The sequence below is a fragment of the Terrapene carolina genome, unplaced genomic scaffold (assembly GCF_002925995.2).
Source record: "Terrapene carolina triunguis isolate 2854851 unplaced genomic scaffold, T_m_triunguis-2.0 Scaffold42, whole genome shotgun sequence".
NCBI lineage: Eukaryota > Metazoa > Chordata > Testudines > Emydidae > Terrapene > Terrapene triunguis.
The window spans coordinates 45,578,529-45,602,358 of record NW_020664393.1 but is presented as its reverse complement, the minus strand read 5'-3'; the positions used below and the strand labels follow the sequence as shown (position 1 = coordinate 45,602,358).

The 23,830-nt window shown below is 39.1% G+C and overlaps 1 protein-coding gene across 1 annotated transcript in view; it reads right to left on the bottom strand.

Moving 5' to 3' along the window:
* Positions 1-23,830, bottom strand: part of CSMD1 (CUB and Sushi multiple domains 1) — a 1,543,069-nt gene that overhangs the window by 111,064 nt on the left and 1,408,175 nt on the right. The window contains exon 47 of the mRNA XM_029912248.1: positions 1,013-1,201. Coding sequence (XP_029768108.1) covers positions 1,013-1,201 — 189 coding nt within the window. The remainder of the gene's footprint in view (positions 1-1,012; positions 1,202-23,830) is intronic.

Below are 23,830 nucleotides of genomic sequence, written 5' to 3'. Positions count from 1 at the left end.
AAAAAAGAGTGTCCAAATTATATTTACAACAAGACACTTCAAACCATTTGATAATGATTAATATCCTTTTGAGTATCCTGGTAACATGAGGAAAATATGCCCAAAGTGTACATTAATCAGTTGTACCATGCAGTCTTCTTGCTTAATAAGGGTAGACATGATAATAGTCTCCAAATACATAAAAGTATGTTATGATGTGGTTTTGGACCAATTGCTCTCATTAGTCAATGACAACAGAATAAGTAGTAATCATCTTAAATTGCAGCAGGAAAAAATTAGTTTAGAAACGAGAGGAAAATGTTATGAGACCAGCCAATAGAATAAGGTAATAAAGGGCTGTGAAATCATCTTTATTAGATGTACTCAAGACTCATGATACACATTCTGCTCCAATATAAAGAGAATGGACTGGATGTCTAATTAGAGAGCACTTGGACCCTAAATAATTCTATGAATATAAACATATGGTATTTCAATCCAAGAGAATTGCCTCACCAGGAATGGCAACATTACAAAGATAATGTGCTAAATTCTGTGCTCAGATGCCCACATGTGATTTGCAAGAGTTGCATGTGATTTCTCAGCACAGGATTTGGCCTAAGAATAGTAAAACAGCTCTCTATCTAAACTATTATCTAAACACAGGTGGCAATAATTTATGGTAAAATTTATGGGAATCGAATAACACTTTTTTTTTTTTTTATATTTAGGTTTACAATTAAACCATTTAATTATTTATCAAATTTCTTTAAAGAGATATTAAACTGTCCACTCAGGTTTCCATTTTTTACATTAATCTAATAGGACAGGCCTAACAAAACTAATCAGCTGCTTTTTCAAAAATACTGTAATTGAAAACAACACTGGGTACCAAAGTTTAGATGTGAAGCAGAATAGTCATTTGGACGTTCCAAACATATCATTGTCTGATGGCACCAGCATTCTGGAAATTGAGTTTGTCTCATATCTATATTCATTGTTTGCATTCAGATGATAGTTAAATAACTCTTACCATCAAATATTTCCAATTCATCAAACTGTTTTTCACTCTGAAACATTTCTACAAAAATAGAGATGTTATAGCTTGGTTCAACTTTAATAGTCCAGGAGCAGGTCTGAGAATTGGGGTAGTTGCCTGGGTAACCTGGACTGAGGATCACTCCAGATGATTCTGTACGGATTTCATTTGCTGGACATTGTGCTAAAAAAAAAAAGAAAGAAAGAAAAAGAAAAAAAATGAATATACCTTTTGACTTTTTACAACCTTTACTATGTTTCAGAGGTATAAATGAAGACTTCAGCATCATTTTTCAATTTTTGGTGTCTTTAAATCATATTGTACTTATGCACTAAATGTGGTGATCCTTCACTCAATGCAGCCAATGGTAAAACTCCCATTAACAGATAGAGGAACAGGACTGGATCCAAACTCAGCACTCCGATTTATAAAACAAGCTAATAATAAGAATATACAAAACAAAGATCTCAAGACACTCCTTACCCCAATGAGTTTACAATCAAGTAGACCATATGTACCCAAGTGCTGATGTGACCACGCACATGTGTAATGTTTACCACCCAGATGTGTGTACATGTGTTCTACTTAAACTCTTATATTTGAAAATTTGGCTTGTCCCTTCCAACTGAGTTCTGAAGTGTTAATACAACTTATACCTCCCCCATTCGTTTTGGCCAGGCCGCTTCGCAATCCTGCAGCGGACCTGAAGCCAGGAAAGAGGCCCAATAGACTGCACGACCTTATTAGGGCATAGTGCTTATCACAGGAAACTTATGAGGGATGTGTCCCTAGTGTTACCACACAAAAAGCCATTTCTGCAGTTTCCGTATTGTATTGTTCTTCCTAATAAGGGGAAGACAATGGGGCACTAAAAAACCAATCAACGTGTGCCACATTAACTTCTAAAAAGAAAACCCTATATATTTAGTCGCCCCTGTATAGCAATTAGAGGTGTCCCGAAAACAAATCTACGTCACGGCCAGTCCAGGTCTGATCAACTTGGGCTTGACCCTCCCGCTCCCGAATCCAGCCTGAGCGTGTGTCGTATAGCCGGCTCGAACTCATTATGTATATGCTCTCCCATCTGGCTGTTATCTGCATGGTTGTAAGTAATTAGTTAACTATCATTGCTTTGTTTGTGGTTACTTTGCTTGTTACCCCATACTGTGGTTAGGCTGAAAAAGGCATCAATTGTTAATGTGTTTCCTTTCCCTTATCTTGTAAGTGTTTTAAAGTTAGTTACATAATAATTGCAAGTGTTACAAATTTAGTTACATAGTAATTATAGTTGTTTAAAATCTGTTACATAGTATAGTAGCAAGTTAATAAGAATTCATAACATTAATGTTTTATTATAATTATCATCATATAATAAAATTGAGTTGTATCCATTTCCCCTCGTCCTGGGTCATTCAACTCAGTCCTTCACCGAGAACCCTAAAGAATCACAAGCCCCTCTTTGGGTCGAACATGAAGAATCAAATATTCATTTCTTTTTTCTTTTTTTTTTTGGAATGCAAAATTCAAGTCAGGTCAAATGATTACTACCCTAACATGCCCATTAGTCAAAAGAGATAAACTGGCAAGTCTAGCAATTTGTTGGCATGCAATGTTATTAAAGGAAATAAAGTGTAAATTCCTCACACAATATATTTACCTTCAATTCAAGAGTAGTTTTATTCAGCTAAGTGTATATAATTCCCCCACCCCCCCACCAGTTCTTTTAACTTTTAATTTTAAAACATCACCCATGAGATTCACATTGTACATATTGATATTTATCATCTCTTATAGATGACAAAGAATTACACTGATCTTAAATGTCTTTAAGGGCTTGTCTACACAAGGAAACTAGTGCACACTAAGCAAAGGTGTGAATTTTAATCGCACTAACTGCTCCATCCTAACTCTCCATGTGGACATTCTTACTGTACACTAAGAGTGCCCTCAGGTGGTTTAGCTTAGTACACTTCTAAAGTGCATTAAGCTAATGCACACAAAGACACTTTTAGTGTGCAGTAAGTGTGTCCACAGAGGGAGTTGCCTTGGAGTAGTTAGTGCACACTAGCAACTCTGCACCAGCTACTGCAGGCTTTTCCCTGTTTAGACAAGCCCATAGTTTATCATCTAAATTTTGTCTCTGATTCAACTAGTCTCCTGTTGGTCAGTTTTTCTTTAATCTTTTGTCTCTCTGTCAGGAGGGATCTCTTTACATCTGCTGGTATCTATGTTCTGATTTTTTCCCCAATATTTCATAATACATTATATGCATTTTAACAATTGTGTGTGTTAGATTTACAAACATGTCTCCTGAAGGATTACCAAACATACCAGGAAACTGTCTGGCACAGTCCCTGAATGCTGACATAAATTAAAGGATATGGAAAAGGTGAATAATAAAACAAAGAAAAAACAAATGAAAGGTGGAAACAAACAGTACAGAAAAAAAAAACAATAAAATATACAGATGGCTATCAAAAGTAAACAACCAGAAAACGAGACTGGAATCGGGTTTTCATTGGCTCATTTTTATTAATTATTATTAACGTTATTTATTACTTAACATTGTGACTAAGACCCCTAATCAAGGACTAAGATCCCATGTGCTAGGTGCTGTAAAAAGACAGAACAAAAAGACAGTCCCTACCCTAAAGTGTAAGACAAAAGAGAATAGATGGATACAAATAGTTAGAGGAGTACAAGGAAGCAATGAGAATTACTGGTCAGCATGATAGGCAGTGTCTTAGTAACTTCAGCAGCCTAGCTGTTATCAAGTTTTTTATAGGCATCATGATAGAGGAGAGTTCTAAGGAGGGATTTGAAGGAGTATAATGAAGTAGCTTTGTAGATGTTTATGGGGAGCTCCTCTCAAGTGTGAGTGGCAGCATAGGAGAAAGCATGATGGTGCTTGTTTAAAAAAATAGCAAGTGGGCAATAGGGGCTGGCATGGTGGTGGTAGTCTATATTTCAATAGTGAATGTGAGATGATAGGTGGGTGCAGATAGGTCAGGAAGGGCCTTAAAAGTTAAGACAATATCTTATGTTCGATATGATAGAGAAGGGGGAGACAGTGGAGGCATTCAAAGAAGAGGGGTGACATGGTCAAAACAATGGGCTGGGAGAATGTTTCTTTGCAGCAGCATTCTGAATGGATACGAGTGGGACAAGTTTGTATTTGCCAAGGCCGGATAAAAGAATATTGTAGAAATCGAGATGTGATGAGAATCTGGGAAAGAGTTTTAGAGTGTGAATGGGTAATAAAGGCCATATCTTAGAAATGATATGCAGAAAGAATTAACAAGCTTTAGACATAGCTGGGATAGAGGACCTAAAGAAAGGTACAAGTGAAAGATGACACCCAGGCTATGGGCTTGAGTGACAGGCAGGATGGTGGTGTTGTACACTGTGATTAGGAAAGGGTGCCTTGGAATAGGGCTTGGGGGAAGATTATGAGCTCTCTTTTAACCACATTGAAGTTGAGCTGATGGCTATACCTCCACAAGTAGATATCAGAAAGACAGTCTGAGAGTTTAGTTTGTACTGAAGGAGACAAGTCTGGAGCAGAGTGGTAGATTTGTGTGTCGTCAGCATAGAAATGATAGTTGAATTTATATTTGCAGTTGACATTACCCATGGATGAGGTGTAGAGGGAAAAGAGAATGGGACCAAGAACAGAGCTCTGTGGAGCCTGCACAGAAGGTTGGATGTGGGATGAGGAGGCTCCTCCAGAGAATATACTGAAGAAATAATTATAATGATAAGAGCAGAACCAAGAGAGGACAGAGTCACAGAAGTCAAGGAAGGAAAAGATTTTTAGAAGGAGAACTTGGTTGACTGTGCTGAAGGTTGCTGACAAGTCAAGGAGGATAAGGATGGAGTACTGGTTCTGAGCTTTGTCTAGGAAGAGGTCATTAGAAACTTTGGTGAGAGTGGTTTAAATGGAATGCAATGGGTGGAAGCTGGATTGAAGACAGTTTAGGGTGAAACTGGAGAATAGAAACTCCAGACAGTGATTATAAACAATACATTCAATGAGATTAGAAAGGAAAGGGAGACAGGGTGATAGCTGGAGAGGCAAATGTGGTCAAGGGCTTTTTTTTTTTAAATATGAGAATAACTAAATCATGTTTGTATTGTGAATGCAAGATTAAGGAGAAGAGTAAAATATGGAATGAAAATGGGCATGAAGGAGATTAGGAGATGAGATAGAATGGGGTCACTGGGGCACATGGAGGGGTTAGAGGAGGACAGCAAATGAGAAACTTGTGTGTCTGTGACAGGGGACGAGAAAGAGGAGACAGTTGGAAGGGAAGGGAGAAGAGAAGGTAAGCTGAGGGGCGGGGGAAGGTCACATACTTGATACTTGCCTCACAGTTTAGGAAAATAATCTAGATATAAAATAGACCTTGTTGTTCTGTTTCCATGAGCTCCACAGGCATGATTTATTTATCATATATGTGGCACCGGATTTGGTTGTTTATGTTACTGTATACGGCATACATCACTTAACTAAAATCCATTCTGATTGTGTAAAAAAAACAAAACCATCAAAAAGGGCTAATCCTTACCAGTAATGCTATTTATTAAGGTCTCCTCTTCTCCCATTTTATGACAATGGTTTACAGGATAGACCGGTGCCAGCTACTGGAATCAAGGATACAGTGTTCTGAATCCCATTCCTGATTACATAAGATTTAGAACCCACTTCCTCCAGTTAGAAAGACTTTCAGAGCCATAGTGAAAGAAAGCTGTGTACAAGAGTAGTGAGGGAAATAACAAGTAAGCAGCAAACACATCACCAAGAGAAAGGGTGAGATGTAGGATGGGAGAAGTGGGATGGGAGAAGTGGAGATAATCACAAACTGAATTATTGGTAAGTAATTTTCCTTTGTTGCACCTCTCTCTCCTCCCATCCTCTAACAGTGGATTAAAGGGCACACAGTGGATGTAGTAAGCAGGCTCTCCAGGAGGGAGGGTTACTTTACTGTGTGTCTAGAAGGACCCTGCAGCCAAAGGAAGCATCCTGAGAAGTGGAGAGGCACAGTTGGTGACAACATATAAAGGAAAGAAGACAGAACCACGCTGCAATCTTACACACTTTGTAAATTGATGGAGACTTCTCTAGCCAAATGGCATCTTATAAGCTCAGGACAAGCCTGAAGCCTTGTTCAAGACTGATCTGTCTCAGAACATTGAAGGAAGGAAGACCATCTTGAAGGTATGAAGTCTGCCCTTAGAGATCAAATGTGTGGGTTGCATCAAAACCTGCAGGATGAAGACAAAGTCCCAATGAGGAACTGCTGTATGAATCACTCTTCTTCTGGGCTCTTGTTGAATACTGGAAAGAAAGAAATACTAAATATCCTGGAAGAAGCAAGACAAAGGAGTAATGCCTTGGTGCCACACCAGACCATAAGAATCGTCCAAATCCAAGAGTAAAAGAGAAGTAGAAACCTTTCTGCTGTTGTCCTGATACTTTGTTACCTTGGTGAAGAAATCTTGTTTTAACAAATGACTCATTTCTACTCCCATCATGCAGCTAACCTGATATGGAGAAGGTTGCAGAGCACAGGGCCTTGAGGGAGCTTTTCTGGGATCTCAGAAAACATCCCGGTAGCACTCATTACTAAGCTTGTCAGATATGAAAAAACATCATCAGCAGGGTCATTAAGCAGCCAACAAAATCACAATTGTTTTGTGCTGCCTCTCCTTTACCAGCACCTTGGACAGCTGGGGAATTTGTCTCTTGGTTTCCCACTCCAATTCCAAGCAAACACTGTAAAGGACAGCAAGGGTTTGGAGTCTGAGAACAGATTCAGAGATGGTAGGTGGACACAGTCAAGATAAGCCAAGATGAGATGCCTAAACTTTGGCAAATGATGACAACTGAAGGCTCAAGTCTTCCAAAATAGCTTGTGACTGAGTCAGTCTATACAGGTATTTTCATGTCCTTCCAGATACAGAGCACTCGGGAGAGGAAACAAAAGCCTTCCATGGACAGTAATTCAGGACCATAACTGAATGAGTCTCAGTGTCCTCCTGCTTCTTGCACTTGTACAGTTAGGCTTGTTGTTAGTTTAATAGTCTTAGTGTAGTGTGTTTGATATGTTTTAGTTAAGCCCATTCACTACAAATCCAACACATTTTTTTCTTTAGCCTTACCTATGTACCAATGAGTAGGTTCAATGGTGGAGCGCAAGTCACCAGGCTTTAAAATGTGCCATGCCTGTTAGAATGCTGTGCCTGCTAATGATGCATATACAAAGAGCTCATTTAATCTGCGAGAGTCACACATCCCTAGTAAAGGTGCTATTTGTAACTCTTTTTCTAAGTGAAAACAGGGGGCTTGTGAGGTTAGTCTCAAATTATTTTTAATGGAGGTCATTACACACAGTCTCACTCTGAGATAACCCTTCAAGAGCTGAGTCTTCATGCTGTGAAGCAAATTTCATCAGGTGCTCCATCAAGAAGGGATGTCATTCCAGGTGATAAGTCTGTTACTATGAAAACTTCTGCTGCTGGCAAACACTCTGAGTCTGCTCACCAGCCCTCCTCAGGTCAGTCAGTAGCTTTTACTGCCAACAGCACAAAACATCGAAGGTCTCTTTGTGAGGTGCTTTTACTGCCAACAGCACAAAACATCGAAGGTCTCTTTGTGAGGTTTGACACCCAATTTCACTCGTTTTATTGGCCAAGAAGTCAAGGTTCATCATGGTGACTTACCTAAACTGGTTCTTACAAAATCACATTGGTACCTTGTGTTTTCTAAGGCTGGGGGATTGTGTTTTTTACTTTTGGTACTGCATTCTACTTCCTCAGTGACTGACATTGCATTCTTGGTACCACGGTCATCATCGTATGCCTCCGAGTTACTGGTATATGTTGTGACAAGACTTCTTAAGAGACTGCACTTCTAGTACCAATGATCCCAGTACCATTGTCATCCTCGGTACTGCTTCCTTTGTCTGTTAAAGCTGCATTCATATCTTTGGACCTTATGATCACTCCTGAACCAGAATCTCCACTGCTGGATGTGTCTCCTTTATCCACTGCATCCAGAGCATAAAGTATTGAAGATTAACGTCTCTTTCGACTCATTCTCATTGGTGTTAGTATCTCCCTCCAAGGCTTAATATCAGAGCCTCTTCTGTTTCTACTCCATGGGGATCTGCTCCTCCATTAGAGGAATTTTACTCATCAGCATCCTCTTCTCTGCATGGCAATAGAAGTCCCACTCTAGCAGCTCTTCCCTCTCACCCACACTAATTCACAGGAGTGCCATGAAAGGAGTCTTCCTTACCACAAGTCTCATGTTCCACAGACATCAGACAACATGGTTCCCACCTTTGTGACACTACAGTCCTTTCCTTATGGAATCCAGACCTGGCCTTATTGGTCTCCTTTGAACCCATAGCTTCTCTCACCTGCTCCTTATTCCTCTACATCAAGGTCCAGAGTAAGATCACCTCCTCTTAAGAATCCTGCTATGGGCCTTCAGTCTTTCCATTGGAAATTACTACAATCTGGAGAATAAGACCTCTTATCAGAGAGGAAGAAAGACCTTGTGGAGGAGAAGGAGGAACAGCCCCAGTCCTTTGGTATCACCCAACAAGACTGTGGCTCTTTACAACACATCCACTAAAGTTGAGTTCTGGGCCTTCCAAGACCTCCTTAGAAGAATGGTGGACACCCTGAAATTCCCCAAGAAATTGTTCAAGAGACTTCTATATCAACCGTATATAAGAGAGCAGATTGCATATACCAAGTACCCACCCTAAGGAGGTTGGGTTGAGTACTTTTTCACAAACCCAGTATCTGGATCTTTGGTGGTAACAGAAGCTCATAAGAAATCTAAATTACCTGAGCCTCCTAGGTCTACACCCACGGATAAAGAGCCCAAGAAGATGGATCTCCTGAGGAGGAAAGATTACTCTTCTACTAGTTTGCTGATTTATATAGCCAATTACCAAGTATTAATGAATATGAATGATTTTATGCAATGGCACAAAGTTCTGCAACTATCTCAGAAAGTTCCTCAGGAGATCAGAGATGAACTGAGAACAGTGACTTCATAAGGCCAATTGGTGGCAAAGACAGCTTCATTGGGTGCCTTTGACACTGCAGCCAGATCAATGGCCACTTTGGTCACTATGAGAAGAACATTCTGGTTGCAGTCATTAGAAATTTCTAAACAGATTAAGGTCACTATTGAAGACCTGCCTTTTCAGGGCCATGATCTGTTTAACTCTAAAACAGTTGAGGCACTGCACTCTCTGAAGAATTCTAAGGCAATGTTCTGGTCTCTATACAGGCCACCTCAGAAGATGAAGCAAACCCATGGGCTGAGATTAGGGGGGGGCAGGGTCTGAACATAAGAACGGCCATATTGGGTCAGACCGAAGGTCCATCTAGCCCGGTATTCTGTCTTCAATTGTGGCCAATGCCAGATGCTTCAGAGGGAATGAACAGAACAGTTAATCATCAAGTGATCCATCCCCCTGTCGCCCATTCCCGACGTCTGGAAAACAGAGGCTAGAGACACTTCAGAGCATGGTTTTAAATTTAAATACTTCTTCTTCCCCTGCATGGAGCAGCCAATGCCGGATCAGACCTATGCCCAGGAACCTCCCCCTGCAGGAGGAAGCTCTGCACCCCCCCAACTCCCGCTTCCTGCCCCATCACTCCTCAGCCACCGAGGGAGGGGTCCCTGTACGGGGAGCTTCCCCCCATCTGCTCAACCCCCATGCATTCTGACCCATCCTCCCACCCTTTGCCCCCCCCCCCAAATCTAGAAATCAAACTTGCCTATGAGCAAACCACACCCATTCATTCTGTAAACAATGGTCTCCACCTTCCTTATATCAATACCAACAGAAAGCTCCCCATTTTTCTAGGGAAAGGGGTGGGGGTTCTCTTTCATCTACTGTGACAGCAACTTCTCATCAGGCTATAGGTAACACATTTTAGGCCATGGTCAAGATCATGGACCAGTCATAGAGGATCTCTACCCCTTCTCTCCTCCCTTTGGCATTCATATCATTCCATTAATTCCCAGAATTGCTTGAAAGATTCACCAAAACAAGGTCAATGTGATAATAATAGGTCCAGCCTGGACACACCATTTCTGGTACTCTAACCTGTGACACCTATCAATTAGCCCACCTCGTTGAACATACTGGAAATAATTTCCCAAAGCCAACGTCTGATGCTTTATCTGAACATGGAAGCTGGTTGGCTGAGGCCTCTGAACAAATCCTGTTTGGCAGCTATAAAACAGATTTAGAATAGAAGCAGAAAAACCTCTACCAGAAGGCTATATCAAGCAAAAGGGAAACACATCCCTCTGATACTTCTCTTTGTGGCGTATTCAGAATCATGTTCAACCCCTCAGCTCTTCTGTATCAATTATTTTGAACTATTTATTGATTTTAAAATGTGCTAGACTTTCAGTTAATTTAGTAAGAATCTACTTGGTTGCTATATCAGAATATAATCTGCCTCTGAACAATCACACTTTTATTTCTGACCTTACCGTTTCTAGATTTATAAAAGGTCTGACTCATATGTTTCCACAAGTTAAGCATGTGATGCTTACCCAAAATTATTACAAAAACTTGTCTTGGACTCTCATATAAATTAGTTTATACTCCTACCAGGTTCCCCCCCCTTAATCTCTGCAGGAGGATCATGAAGTTAAACTCCACAAACTAGATCTTCTCAGAGCTATGTCCTTTAATCTTTCTAAAATTCAGCATTTTCGTAAATCATCTATACTTTTTTGGTTCTTCGTGACTAGTCTTATGGTCAGGCTGTTTCCTCTCAAAGACTTTCTAAATGAGTTATAGACTGCATTAGGATTGTCTGCTCTTTGAATAAATTACCTGTTCCCTTTCAATTTAGGGCACATTTTATTAGGGCTCATTTAACACCTTATAAAATCTGTAGGGCAGTTACATGAAGTTTGGTTTATATGTTTACCATTCACTACTGCACTGTCACAGCTTCTAGATCAGGTGCCTCCAATCACCTACCTCCTGGGGGGGTAAATGTTGGTCACCAATGCTTCACAATGCCTTCACACACATGGATTACATGATCCATCAGCCTACCTCACTGATATAGAGTCCTTCTCTGGAGTTCTAGATTAGTGAAGGAAATGAGTGGCTGTTGGGGCTACTCTGCTTTTTATGCCCTCACTGTAGGGGCACAACAATGTACAGCTCATATGGACACTGCTAAATACAGAATTCTGGGCTCATGTGCATGAGACACACACACCTATGGTGGAATCCATGTGGTCAAAGGCATCTCCAATAAATTTAACTTACTGTAAAGTGAATAACCTAGCTTTTCTTCTAATTACAGTCTCTAAAGTCATACTAAGGCATGTTTTTAGAAAGAAAGTTGTGGACAAGTGTGTACAAAATATATATCTCTATTTGCACACCTAATTTTTAATATTTTACCTATTATTGCAGTAAATAAGCGTGAAGATGACTTTGGATGGGTAATAGGTCATTTACATATGCCATTCCTGTGATCGTGCTTGAAATCATAGTAATGAGTCATGCAAATTAGATGCACAATTTAATGTTCATTTTTGCAGATATACTCTGAAAATGTAGCTAATATATCAGTTTGATGTTACTTACTATATTTAATACTAGCTTAGGGGCCAGCCTGTGCCCTGTTGCTCTTGGGTGTTCAATGGGTGAAAGGGCAGATGAAGCCCCCTCCCTATGTGTTCCTGTGCAGTAAAGGGCTATAACTGAGCACAGGGATTGCTCCCTCAGTGCACTCACTCCTGGGATATAAAACACTCCAAAGATGGCAGAGTGGGACGAGTAGAAGGTGAAGCCAGTAACCACCTCCCCAAGTAATAACAGGCTCTGCATCATCCTTGTCTTAGAGCAGTGGTTCCCAAACTTTAAGAACCAGTGAACCCTTTTCACTAAAATGTCAAGTCTCACAAACCCCCTCCTAAAAATGAATATTTCCAGGGATTTTCTACTTTACCTGAGTATAAATTATAAAAAAAGTGATCTTGGAAATATAAAATGTGTTTTTATGACATGCTTATTACACACTATTTATTATTATTTATTATTTATCATTACAGTATTTTTATTACATTATGAAAACAGCAACACTCTTCCAAGATCTCACTTTCGTAGCTTGTATCACTTTGAATAAGCCTGTTATAAAACAAGGCTCCTATGTTTCATCAAGGAGTATCAGATGTGAAACAGCATAAAGGTATTTAAGAAGCCAACTCAAAGAGTTCCTCCTACACAAGCATTCAGGTCTTGAGCAGTCCAGGCAAACAATGCACATTTCAACAAAGCTCAAACTAGTTCATAATAATAATTTTAAAAACAATACTAGCTGCTTATTTTAAAAACAGCAAAAAATATCCACCTCCCTTTCCATTTCTTACAAGGAGTTTTGAAGTTTAAATCTCCTCAGTGTGATAGATATGCTTGCTTTGATCTGCTTAGCTCTTGGAAGTCCAGAGGCTCCGGGTTGCTTGCCTCGTGCTTCCCGGGGTCCCTATGGACAGCTCTGTCCACCATTAGGGATTTTTTTCCCAAGAACCCCCTGTAAAACTTCGTGAACCCCCAGGGGTTCACGAACCCCAGTTTGGGAACCACTGTCTTAGAGGCATATTGTATTGTAAGCTCTTTGGGGATTGTGTCTTTATTTGTTCTATAAAAAGTCATGCAAATCCATGACACTATATTATTAATAAATAACTATTACTAATTTAGAATAGTAATAAACACTATGGTGTGATGCTGGTAATACTAATGTAAACAGATGTATAAATCACAGCACATGGATCTGCTTTTGTTGGACAATATTGGCCTCATCTTTAGTATAACATTTGAAGATACTGTAGTATGTTCTTCAGCCAGATACAATCACACTAACTGCCACCATGAAGGATGTTGGAATAAATGATCTGTTAGAAGTACATTACCTGTTATCTACCTATCAGTCAAGGTATTTATATTGTACTCATCACCACTGTATTTGAGTCCTGTACAGATTCTAAAAAGGATAAACACGAGGATCTCTACTCTCTCCATCTCCTAAATTGAGCTTATTTTTTCTACATTTTTTTTTAAAAGGTAGGGAGAAAGAGGTAAAATTTAGCAATGAAGAGACCCTGAAGTGTAAAGAACCAGTATACAATATTAAGGTCTCATATAAAATATTTCATGATTAGCAATTTATATTTATATTCTGTTAATTTTAACAGAGCATTTTGCATAACTGTCTATCTGAAGAAAAAGTAGTAACTCTTGGATGTGGTGGAATGTATGGTGTATGCAATTTCTTTTACATATATACTTCAATCATTTTATTGCAGGTGTAAAACTCACAGCTGTCTTATTTATTGCTCTGTATAAATATATATATACAGCCTGTATCCAGGGCCGGATTATGACATTCTGAGACCCTAAACTATGTCAAATATAAGAGGCCCTATACCATAAAAAATTTAATTTATTATTTTCACAGAAAGGACATTGAATATATAAACATGAAAGCTTTATATTTGTATATATACAAAGGCAAAGTTGTAAAAATAGAATAATAATCTAACTAAAACACATCTTGCAATATGCCTGTTTGCACTATAAAATAGTTTCAAATTAACATATTTTCATCTAACGAAAACTTTATATCCACGGCAAACAAAAGCAGTTACAGTTACACAGACCAGCTTACTTAATGGAAGCAGTACAACCTACAGTATGTCTGTTTACACATCACATTAATTTTAACACTGAAATTTAAAACATTTTCTATTGTGATTTTTGGAGAGCAAAGTCATTGATGATGTCCTCAAAAGATAAGCTACGGACTTTGTCACTTTTGATGCAGAGAATGCTTAGGGCAGATGTCTGCCTAGAAAATGCTGCAAGGAAAGCTATCATTCTTCACATTCGCTTCTCTATCCTCTGTCTCCCCCAGGACCACTAATTGATTGCAAGCAAACACCTCAAACACACAAAGTGATAACAAGCTATATGTGCAAAAGATCGAATTTACCAGAAAAAAAGACTGGTAATCTCTAGACAGGCATTGAGAAAGTGAGAAAAACTAGCCTACATTCAAGCAAATATAATGAATATTATAGGCTTTAATAGCCTATAAATAATATATACACACAATTTGAAATATCTTGCTCACCAAGTACTCAGAATATTGATATATATATATATCAATATTCTGAGTACTTATATATATATAATCTTCCTTCACTTCTCTCAAAACCCTCTACGTATCCTTTCATCAGCACTCTCTGATATTTACTGCGAAGGTTCCCGAAACTGACGGAGGGAAGCCAACACAAATTTATCCTCCTCAAGATCCACTCGACCCAAGTCCATAAGATGATCACCTGAAAACTCAATCATGTGAAGCATGGATAGCACATGAGGCAGAAAGCAGCATGCGCACTAAAATAGACAATTGTACGTACGTTCAGATCAAAAGAAGAAAGAACACACTAACACTTAAGAAAACGAAGAAAAACAGGAGTGAAGGCACTATATGACTGAGCATGCTGGACCCATAAACAAAAGATGGCGGCCTTCCGGTTCTTACCAGCCAAGGGGGATGCTATACATGACATCATTCCTAAGACAAGTCTCATACAAGTATGAGTTTGGCAGGATTGTTTCACAACACTGCCGTCTCCGACCTCACATTTTTCCTGATTTTATTGGCAGTGCAATTATTTATTTATTTGATGATGATGATGATGATGATGGGCAATCCCTCGATTCGAGGATAATCTCTACCACGGATTTACATATGGGTCCTGAGATGACTCAGGAGTCGGATCCTGGAACCACAAATCCACCCGCAGTTGGTACAGACATTTTGTGGCAGACCAGCTGCCTGTTGGGAGAAAGTTCTTTCGTTTTCCTTCCTTCTCTCTCTTTTCAGCTTCGAGGGCAAGGCGCTTCTCCTTGTAGCGGGCCACTGCCCGACGGAGGATATGGCGCCAATGGGGTTGGTTGATGGCTTGCTCCTCCCAGCTTGTGATGTCCTTATCAGTTTTCTTAAGATATGCTTTCAGTGTGTCTTTGTAGCATTTCCTCTGACCACCACGAGATCTCTGACCATGGGTGAGCTGAGAGTAGAGGACTTGTTTTGGAAGGTGAGAGTCTGGCATCAGCACACAATGTCCAGCCCAGCGAAGTTGGTGCATGAAGATCATTGCTTCAATGCTAGTGACTTCAGCGAGGATGCTGGCATTAGTGCAGCAATCTTGCCACTTGATGCAAAGGATCTTCTGGAGGCATAATTGGTGGTACCTCTCCAGACTCTTAAGGGGCTGTCGATAGGTCACCCAGGTTTCACATCCATAGAGGAGTTTAGGAACAACAATTGTCTTATTTATTTAAATAAGTTATGAAGACAGGGTCAGAATTTTACCAGTAGCAGCTGGCCAACAAAATACTGCATTTAGGAGACTGATAGCAAACTTACTCATAGAAATACTAATTTTACAAGTGCAATTATGTTTTTTCCTCAGACCTGGCCTCCCACCTGTCCATAATGAACAATTAGTGAAGGATAGGGTAAGGATATTTGTGTACCCAGATGAGTATATTTTTGTCATATTTGAACAAAAATGTCTATATTTAGAAAGAATCTTATTTTCCCCATATCTCCTTTAGTTATCAACTGATTTTGATAAAATTTGAAATGGAGTCCGTTTTTTTTTTTTTTTTTTTTTAAAAGGCCCTGTGAGGGCCTAAAATTTTAGTTAATTAGTTTATGCCTTAATCCGGTCCTGACTGTATCCACAGCAAAATGTAAACAACAATTTAAAAAAATCACTTCATTCAAGTTTCTTTCTTTCTTGATGCAAGGTCCTAGAACCTGACATCCTATCATACTAACACTTTCCTGTCTTTTGATGTGTCAACACAATATGCCAAGTGACTTAGGTAGATCCAATATTTTCTGAATTTAATGCTGTATTTCTTCTCCTTAACTGATAGGAGGTGTTGGCTGTGACTATCCAATTCACTTCAGCGTGTTGACACAAAACTTACTAAAAATATCAAGATACTGAGAAATATTTTTACATGTTGTCTTCTCTTTGCTTTCCTCTCCTCCTCTTTGATGCCTTCTTCTGTATGCATCTCCTCTCCTCCACTTATTTTCCTTCTCTCCTAACCATTCTCTAGCTTCCTCTGAATTTGTTTGATTGTCAAACACTCTTGTGCACTGTTTGCAGGTGTGCTATAAATTAAAAAGTTGAGTTCAACTGATCCCCAAATACACAAAAGCTAGTCGCTCACATTCAATGAGCTAATAAACAATTTCAGAATGCAAAAATATATTGCACTAGATCTGGAGTGATGTAGTGGACACTGAAGTGGTACGTCAAAACCAAAAGCAGAGATAATGGGGGGATTGGGGAAAGGGAAGTGAACCATTTAGTACAAGAAGCATAAAGAAAGGCAGCTTTGATAATCAGGCAGTTATAAATGGGATGCTTTTTTGTCTGAGGGGAATTTATCACACAAACTCTATTTTAACTCACAGGAGACCGATGTAATGATAGTACTTGTACAGCTAAGATAAAAAGAGTGGTTTGGGTTCTTTTTATGAACTAACAAGAGTCACTTCTAGACACAGAAACATTCCCTTTGAGGAGAATACCATTCAGTTATATCTGTTTTTTTTAGAAATGTTAATTGACGACTTAGTTCTCAAAAAGAAAAAAAAAAGGATGTATATATTGAAATGAAAGAACATAATCATGGATAGAAACTGGTAGCTAACAACACCAGTCAAACAAACACTAAAATCACAAGGAATAAATAAAGAAGAGGAAGAATTTGAAGAAGTTATTCTTATGCTCACTGATTTAGTTCTTTCATGTGTTTTCCCTGGGTGCATACTGAGGCTACAAAGATGAAACCTCATTACACATGCTTAAGTTCTGCACTAAAATTATAATAAGCAGTGTTCTGGTGTCTGAATATGTTAGACATACTCTTCAAAAGTAGCATTCCTTGGAATGCTGAATTTACTGCCCTGGAGATGTAAATTACTCTATATGTACTAAAAACCCCATCTACAGAGACACCTTTTAAAAGAGATGGAAATGAATAGTGCCAGAAAAAAAAATAACAAAAAAAGGCATCTTTTCATGTTCCACAACAGCTGTGTCCAGGCTTTCTGGAGCAATTACATGTGTTTATCCCAGAATCAGCCAAGCAATCTCTACTTATACTCCTTATTAAAAAGCAAATGGAAATATGGCTTTATTAATAATCTGGTGAGGCTGTATATTATGTAAAATGTTGCATCCAGCTGAGAAAAGTATAATGCAGTGTCAGAGAGGAGCAGGGCTGCCCAGAGGATTCAGGGGGCCTGGGGCAAAGCGAGGGAGCTGCAGCCAGGGCCGGCTTTAGGCACCGCGGGGCCCGATTCGAAGGAGCTGCCACCGAAGTCCTGCCGCTGTCTTCGGCGACAGCTCAATTGCTGCCACCAAAGACAGTGGCGGGACTTCGGCAGCAGCTCCTTCAGGATGTTGCGGGGCCCTCTTAGGGGCATGGGGCCCGATTCCGGCTCTGGCTGCGGCGCTTGTACTCACTCGGCAGAATTTCGGCAGCGGGGGGCCCTAACCGAATACCCTGACCGCCGCCAGGCCAGGGCTCGTGGGGACTGGGGCAAATTGCCCCACTTTCCCCCCCTCCCCTCCGGGCGGCCCTGGAGAGGAGGCTTCTTTTTGACCCACTGATATAGTCGATGCCTCAGAGGTATGAGGGTTTCAGCACTAGTAACAAATGGGATATACAAAGAATGCATGCTACAAAAGATACGGGACTAATTAGTTAAGTATATCATACAGAATTATACTGGAAATGAGACAAAAATAAAACAAATATTGCTAAAAACACATCGCAAAAAAGTTTTTATCTGTTTTGTTGAATACTGACATGCTAATTGAGATAACTAAGGGGCTAATCCTGCACCAGTGACAAAACTTTATTGACTTCAGTGGTGCAGGATCAAACCCTAAAGGAGAAGGAAAATATTACAAAGAGAGAGGGGAAAAAAACATAAGCACAAGTATATATATATATTAAGAAAATATTAAGGCTGCATGAAGTATAGCTACCAATGGTCAAAAATGTCATTCAAAGCTAAACCAATTTTTCACAGGAGCACTCAAAAATGTCACACTCAGCATGGGTGGTTTCATTGCCAAAATTCAACTTTAGACCCTGAGTTACGTCAGCACAGAAGTTGTTCAAAAAACATCATACAGCTTGTTTTTTTCATAACAGAAAAAGTGTATTTCTTTTGCTTTCCTCTTATTCCCAAGTGGCTGAATCATTTTTACTCAAACTGTCCTAATAAAATTAATCTTCAAAAAGAAGTCAGGCCTCGAAATACCTGGAAAATTTCAGACGTATAAGTGAAAGCTCCAGATCATTTTGAACAGCTCAAAAAGGGGATTACTATGGAAATTCTTAAGCAACCTTTCTTCAAGCAATCTTTTCTGCCGTAATGTATAAAAACACAAATGCTTCTATGAAATAATATTTTGCATTCAAACTCACAAAAGGAAAGGTGAAGAGAAACTAAAAGAAATGAAGAAATAAATTTAAATTTAATTTAAATTATTATATTAATATTTTCCCCCAAAAATATATATTTTGATTTAAACTGACTAAAATTAGTGGTTTAGTTGGGCTAGGAATAATAACAAGTAATGTTGTTTTCCAGAAGAGAAAACGAAACATATTTAATGAAGCAAACAACTTGTGTGCGAAGAAAGGAAATTACCGTCTTCCATATTTGTCCATAATGAACTATTTTCTCTTCTGTCTGACCAAAATGTTACTGCTAAATTCATTCTCTCTCACAAACACACACCTCCAACCACAGCAGACCTCTTCATTCAATCTCTCCAATGTTTTCTCTCAGTTTAATTGTCACATTTGAAGTTTATACGCTCAATTACGAAGCCCTTCATAATTGTGCCTGTCTACCTATCCCCATGCCAATGCTCTCTACTCAATCATTCTGGCTTACTTCTCCTCCTTTCATTCCCATTCCCCACTCTGCTTCAAAGGTGAAATATTATCCCCACTGGTCAATAGAAATTTCAACACTGACTTCAGTGGAGCCAGGATTTCCCCTCAGATCTTTAACATGGAATCCACTATGCTTCAAATTTTCCCCCTCTCTTTATCTGCCAAACATCAGTTCCTTCAACTCCATTCTTGAAATCCATCGCTAAAAGTAATCCTTTCTTCTCATCATCAATAATCCTAATGTTCTCCATTTCCTGTACTGCTGCCCTCTATTTAGCTTTACATAATTTATAGCTCAATCTTTGAAGGACAGCTGATGGAAAATGAAAGCTGAGTAGCTTCAATCAGCGGCAGACCAAAAAGACTTCAAATGTTTTTCTGATGAGCTGAAGACCTTGTACAGCACACATTCTAATGGTATCAGCCATATTTGGAATGAAGATGAGTCGCTGTTGCTGACCAGTCATGGACAAATTCTGAAAAGATGGGCTGAACACTTTAATAAAATTCTGAACTGCCTGACCCCAATGTCAGCACCAGTGCCTGATGATCTTGAACAATTTCCAATTCAAGACCAACTCTCAATTCCACTGAACATATCTGAAGTATGGAAAGCTGTCAAGCAAATATCAAACATCAAAGCAGTGGGTCCAGGTTGTATTCCCTGCAGAGATCTTCAAATATGAGGGCCATGAGCTGATCAGGAAGCTCAATGACCGCTATTGAAAGTTTTGGGAAAAGGAGGCTGTGTCATGGGAACTTAAAGTTGTCAACACTATTCACCTTTACAAATCGGAAGGCAAGTACACTTCTTGAGGTAAACATTGTGGCCTCTCGCTTCTTGCTACTGCAGGAAAGATACTCGAGCAAGTCTTGCTAAACTGGCTAACTAATCAATTTGCAGAGAAGATACTGCCTGAAAGCCAATGTGCTGGGAATGGTACTTCAGATATAATCTTTGCACTTTGGCAAATTCAGGAGAAATGTTGTGAGAAGAATCAAGATCTATATGTAGTTTTTGTTGATCTTATTAAGGCCGTTGATTCTGTAAACTGAGATGGCTTATGGACTGTCCTCCACAAGTTCAGTTCCTACGAAATATTATTAAATCTTTTCATGCAGGAATGCAGTTCATGTCCTTGACCATGGCTGCTTCTCAAAACTCTTTGTTACCAGTAGAGTAAAACAAGGCTGTGTTCTTGTGCTAACTTTATTTAGCATCGTGTTTACAGCAGTTCTAATAGATGCATTCAGAGACACTGATTATGGCATTTACATGCGATACTATATAGATAGAAATGTCCTGAATTTGCATTATCTGCATGCAAAGACAGAAGTTTTGAAGACAATTGTTCATGAATTACTGTTCGCTGATGATTGTGCTTTATTGGCCCATATCCTCAAGGACATTCAGTTTCTCATTGACTGCTTTTTGCGCATGCAGCAAAATGTTTTTTCTTAACAATCAGCCTAAAGATAGATGTCATGATCCAGTCTCAACCAGAAAGTATTGCAACTTCTCCATTTGTGTCCACTGACAATATAGCATTCAAAGTCATTGAAAAATGTTGCTACCTTGGCTGTGTCATTTCACGAGATTCTATTAATGATGATGATCTTACAAAGTACATTGGTGCAGCCAGCTATGCTTTGGAAAACTTCAGCATGGCCTCTGAAATGAACAGGATGTCAGACTGCAAACAAAAATTGATATTTACCACACCATCGTCACCACCACCCTCCTCTAGGGCTGCGATACATGACTTATGAGGAGAGGCTGAGGGAACTGGGCTTCTTTAGTCTGCAAAAGAGAAGACTGAGGGGGGATTTGATAGCAGCCTTCAACTACCTGAAGGGGGGTTCCAAAGAGGATGGAGTTCAGCTGTTCTCAGTGGTGGCAGATGACAGAACAAGAAGCAATGGTCTCAAGTTGCAGTGGGGAAGGTCTAGGTTGGATATTAGGAAACATTATTTCACTAGGAGGGTGGTGAAGCACTGGAATGGGTTACCTAGGGAGGTGGGGGAATCTCCATCCTTAGAGGTTTTTAAGGCCTGGCTTGACAAAGCCCTGGCTGGGATGATTTAGTTGGTGTTGGTTCTGCTTTGAGCATGGGGTTGGACTAGATGACCTCCTGAGATCTCTTCCAACCCTAGTCTTTGATTCTATGATACATGAACTACTTATCAATTCCACATAAAACACTTGGACCAATTCCATCTTTGATGTCTACTGTGGATAATGGGAATTAAATGGAAAGATTTCTTTCCAAAAACTGACGTCCTTGAGTGCTGCAACATGACAGGCCCTGAAGCTTTTATAGTGATAATACAGCTGAGATGGTGTGATCATGTGGTCTGTTTGTCTGACAATGGAATAGTGAAGGCTGTCTTTCACAGAGAATTACAGATCAGAACTCACTTTAGGGACAGACCAAGAAAACATTACAAAGACACTCTTGCAACCAACCATCAATCTTGCAATGTTGACATGAACACCTGGGAGCTCTTAGCCCATGATAAAATCTGATGATAGCAGCTCTGCCACTTCACACTGAAAGATTTCAAGAGCTCATGGACTGCTGCAATCAAAAAGAGATGTGTGGGGCATAATGGTAAAAGCAGCACACATTCATCTACAACTGTCTTCACCTGTGGCACTTGTGGATAGGACTGCAGGTCTGATACTGGCCTTTGGTTTCATCTCAGGACCCGCAATAAATGAGTGTAGCTCATCCATCAAACACAATAGGAGAATCTATCATCAATAGTTCAATCTATTTATTTTAAGAAAGAGGGGTGATATGATCACAGATTATAAGTACCTACATAGGGAACACAAATTTGACAATGGACTCCAGTCTAGCAGACAAAGGCACAACAAGATCCTATGACTGGAAGTTGAACCTAGACAAATTCAGACTGAAAATAAGATACTATTTTTAAAAGTGAAGGTAAATTAACCATTGCAACAATTTACCAAGGGTTGTACGGGATTCTCATCTCTGGCAATTTTTAAATCAAGATTGGACTTTTGTCTAAAAGATATGCTCTACTTAAGCAAAGTTTCTATTCAGGGAAGGTCTATGGCTTGTATTATATAGATCAGACAGATGATCACAATGGTCCATTCTAGCGTGAACACCTATGAATATATGAATCTTTTTTTGCATTTGTCTCACCTGTCTTATTTGGATTTCAAGTTCTTCAGAGTGAATGTACATGTTTTAGTTTTGTCCTTAAATAGCATCTACATTTATGGTGCTATACAAATATTTTTTGAACAAGAAAAAAGAAAATGGAAAACACATTAATCTTAGTTTATAATCCACAGTAATTTAGAATTATTTCAGTTTGAACATTTGTATAATATGAATTTTAATAGTGTGTATTTGCACATTATTTAATTAATTACAGTGTCACATACTTTTCACTTAATTTTCTCCACGTTTTCTCTTTTCTTACTTCAAGTTATTTTCTTAATACCATTGCCAAGAGCAATTCCCACCTATAGTACAAAAGTGCTGAAATCACTGCAGGCTTCACTACATCTGAGCTGAACGTTTCTCCAGTAGCAATCTCTGGTTTAAAAAATGCACAATAGCTCCAAGAAAAAATAGCCTAAAACACTCTCCCCAGAGATGCATCCACTTTGGCTCATGTTAAAAGTCCAATTTACAACAGAATGTTTTGGTTGTCTGAATCATCATGCCTACTACACATAATGTAATTATTACAACATATTTTACATAAAAATAAAAACAATAACCATGTTTACTTATTTTATTGACCAAATGTATAAGAGTTGATAAGTAAAACAGTCAAGAACTGTAATGAATAATTGTGGGTAACTTTTAAAGCCAATATACCTGAGTTGCATTTAACAAGACTACAGAGAAAGCAAGAAAATCACCAAATCTGTTTACACGTCAGGGGAAAGCTGTCAACTACAGAGCCGGTGAGATTCATCTACAACATCTCAAAGGACTACAAAGAAACAGCAAGTATTGCTGGGCTCAGAGAGAGCGAATAGCTCCCACAACGTCTGCAAGAATTGTAGAAAGCCAGCTACTCTCTTGTTTTTTACAGATGACTAACCATTATCAGAGGCTCCTCAAATCTCTGTAGTTTTTTATAAGAATCTTCTAGTTTATTTTTCAGGCTCTTGTGTTCTTATTTAAATGGCCAAGAGTTTAGTTGCTCCTATTACTGTAAACTCGAAACAAAAGCTGGATTTTTGGTGCAATTACTGCTTGCTGACTGTCAAAAACATTTAATACCTCAGGACAAATCTAGCACTGACTAAACAACATAATTAAAGTGTAAGTCAGAACAGAATTTTGGTTCACAGGGCTTTATTATTATTAAAAAAAGGAGGAAAGGAAAAAAAACAGCCTAATGAGGTGCTAATGAAATTTACATGTGAACAGTTCATCCTGTTCTAAAAACAACCTCTGTTTGAAATATGTAGGTTCTTTCATTATGTACTTCCTGGTGCACTGGTTTGTATGTTTCTATATAATGAAAATATTGGTGCCAGATAGTCTGGTCAGCTAAAGCTACCGTGAGTCATATAAGCAACACAAAGTAAAGAGAGAAAGCAGAAGGAGAGTTTGCTCTCTGCCTTGGGCTCTGATTAAAGTCAATTATTGAGGCAGAGTTCTCCCTGGAAACTGGGCATTGTTGTCAAGCTGAGATTCCCAGGAGAAGGGATTGCCCTACATGCTGTTTG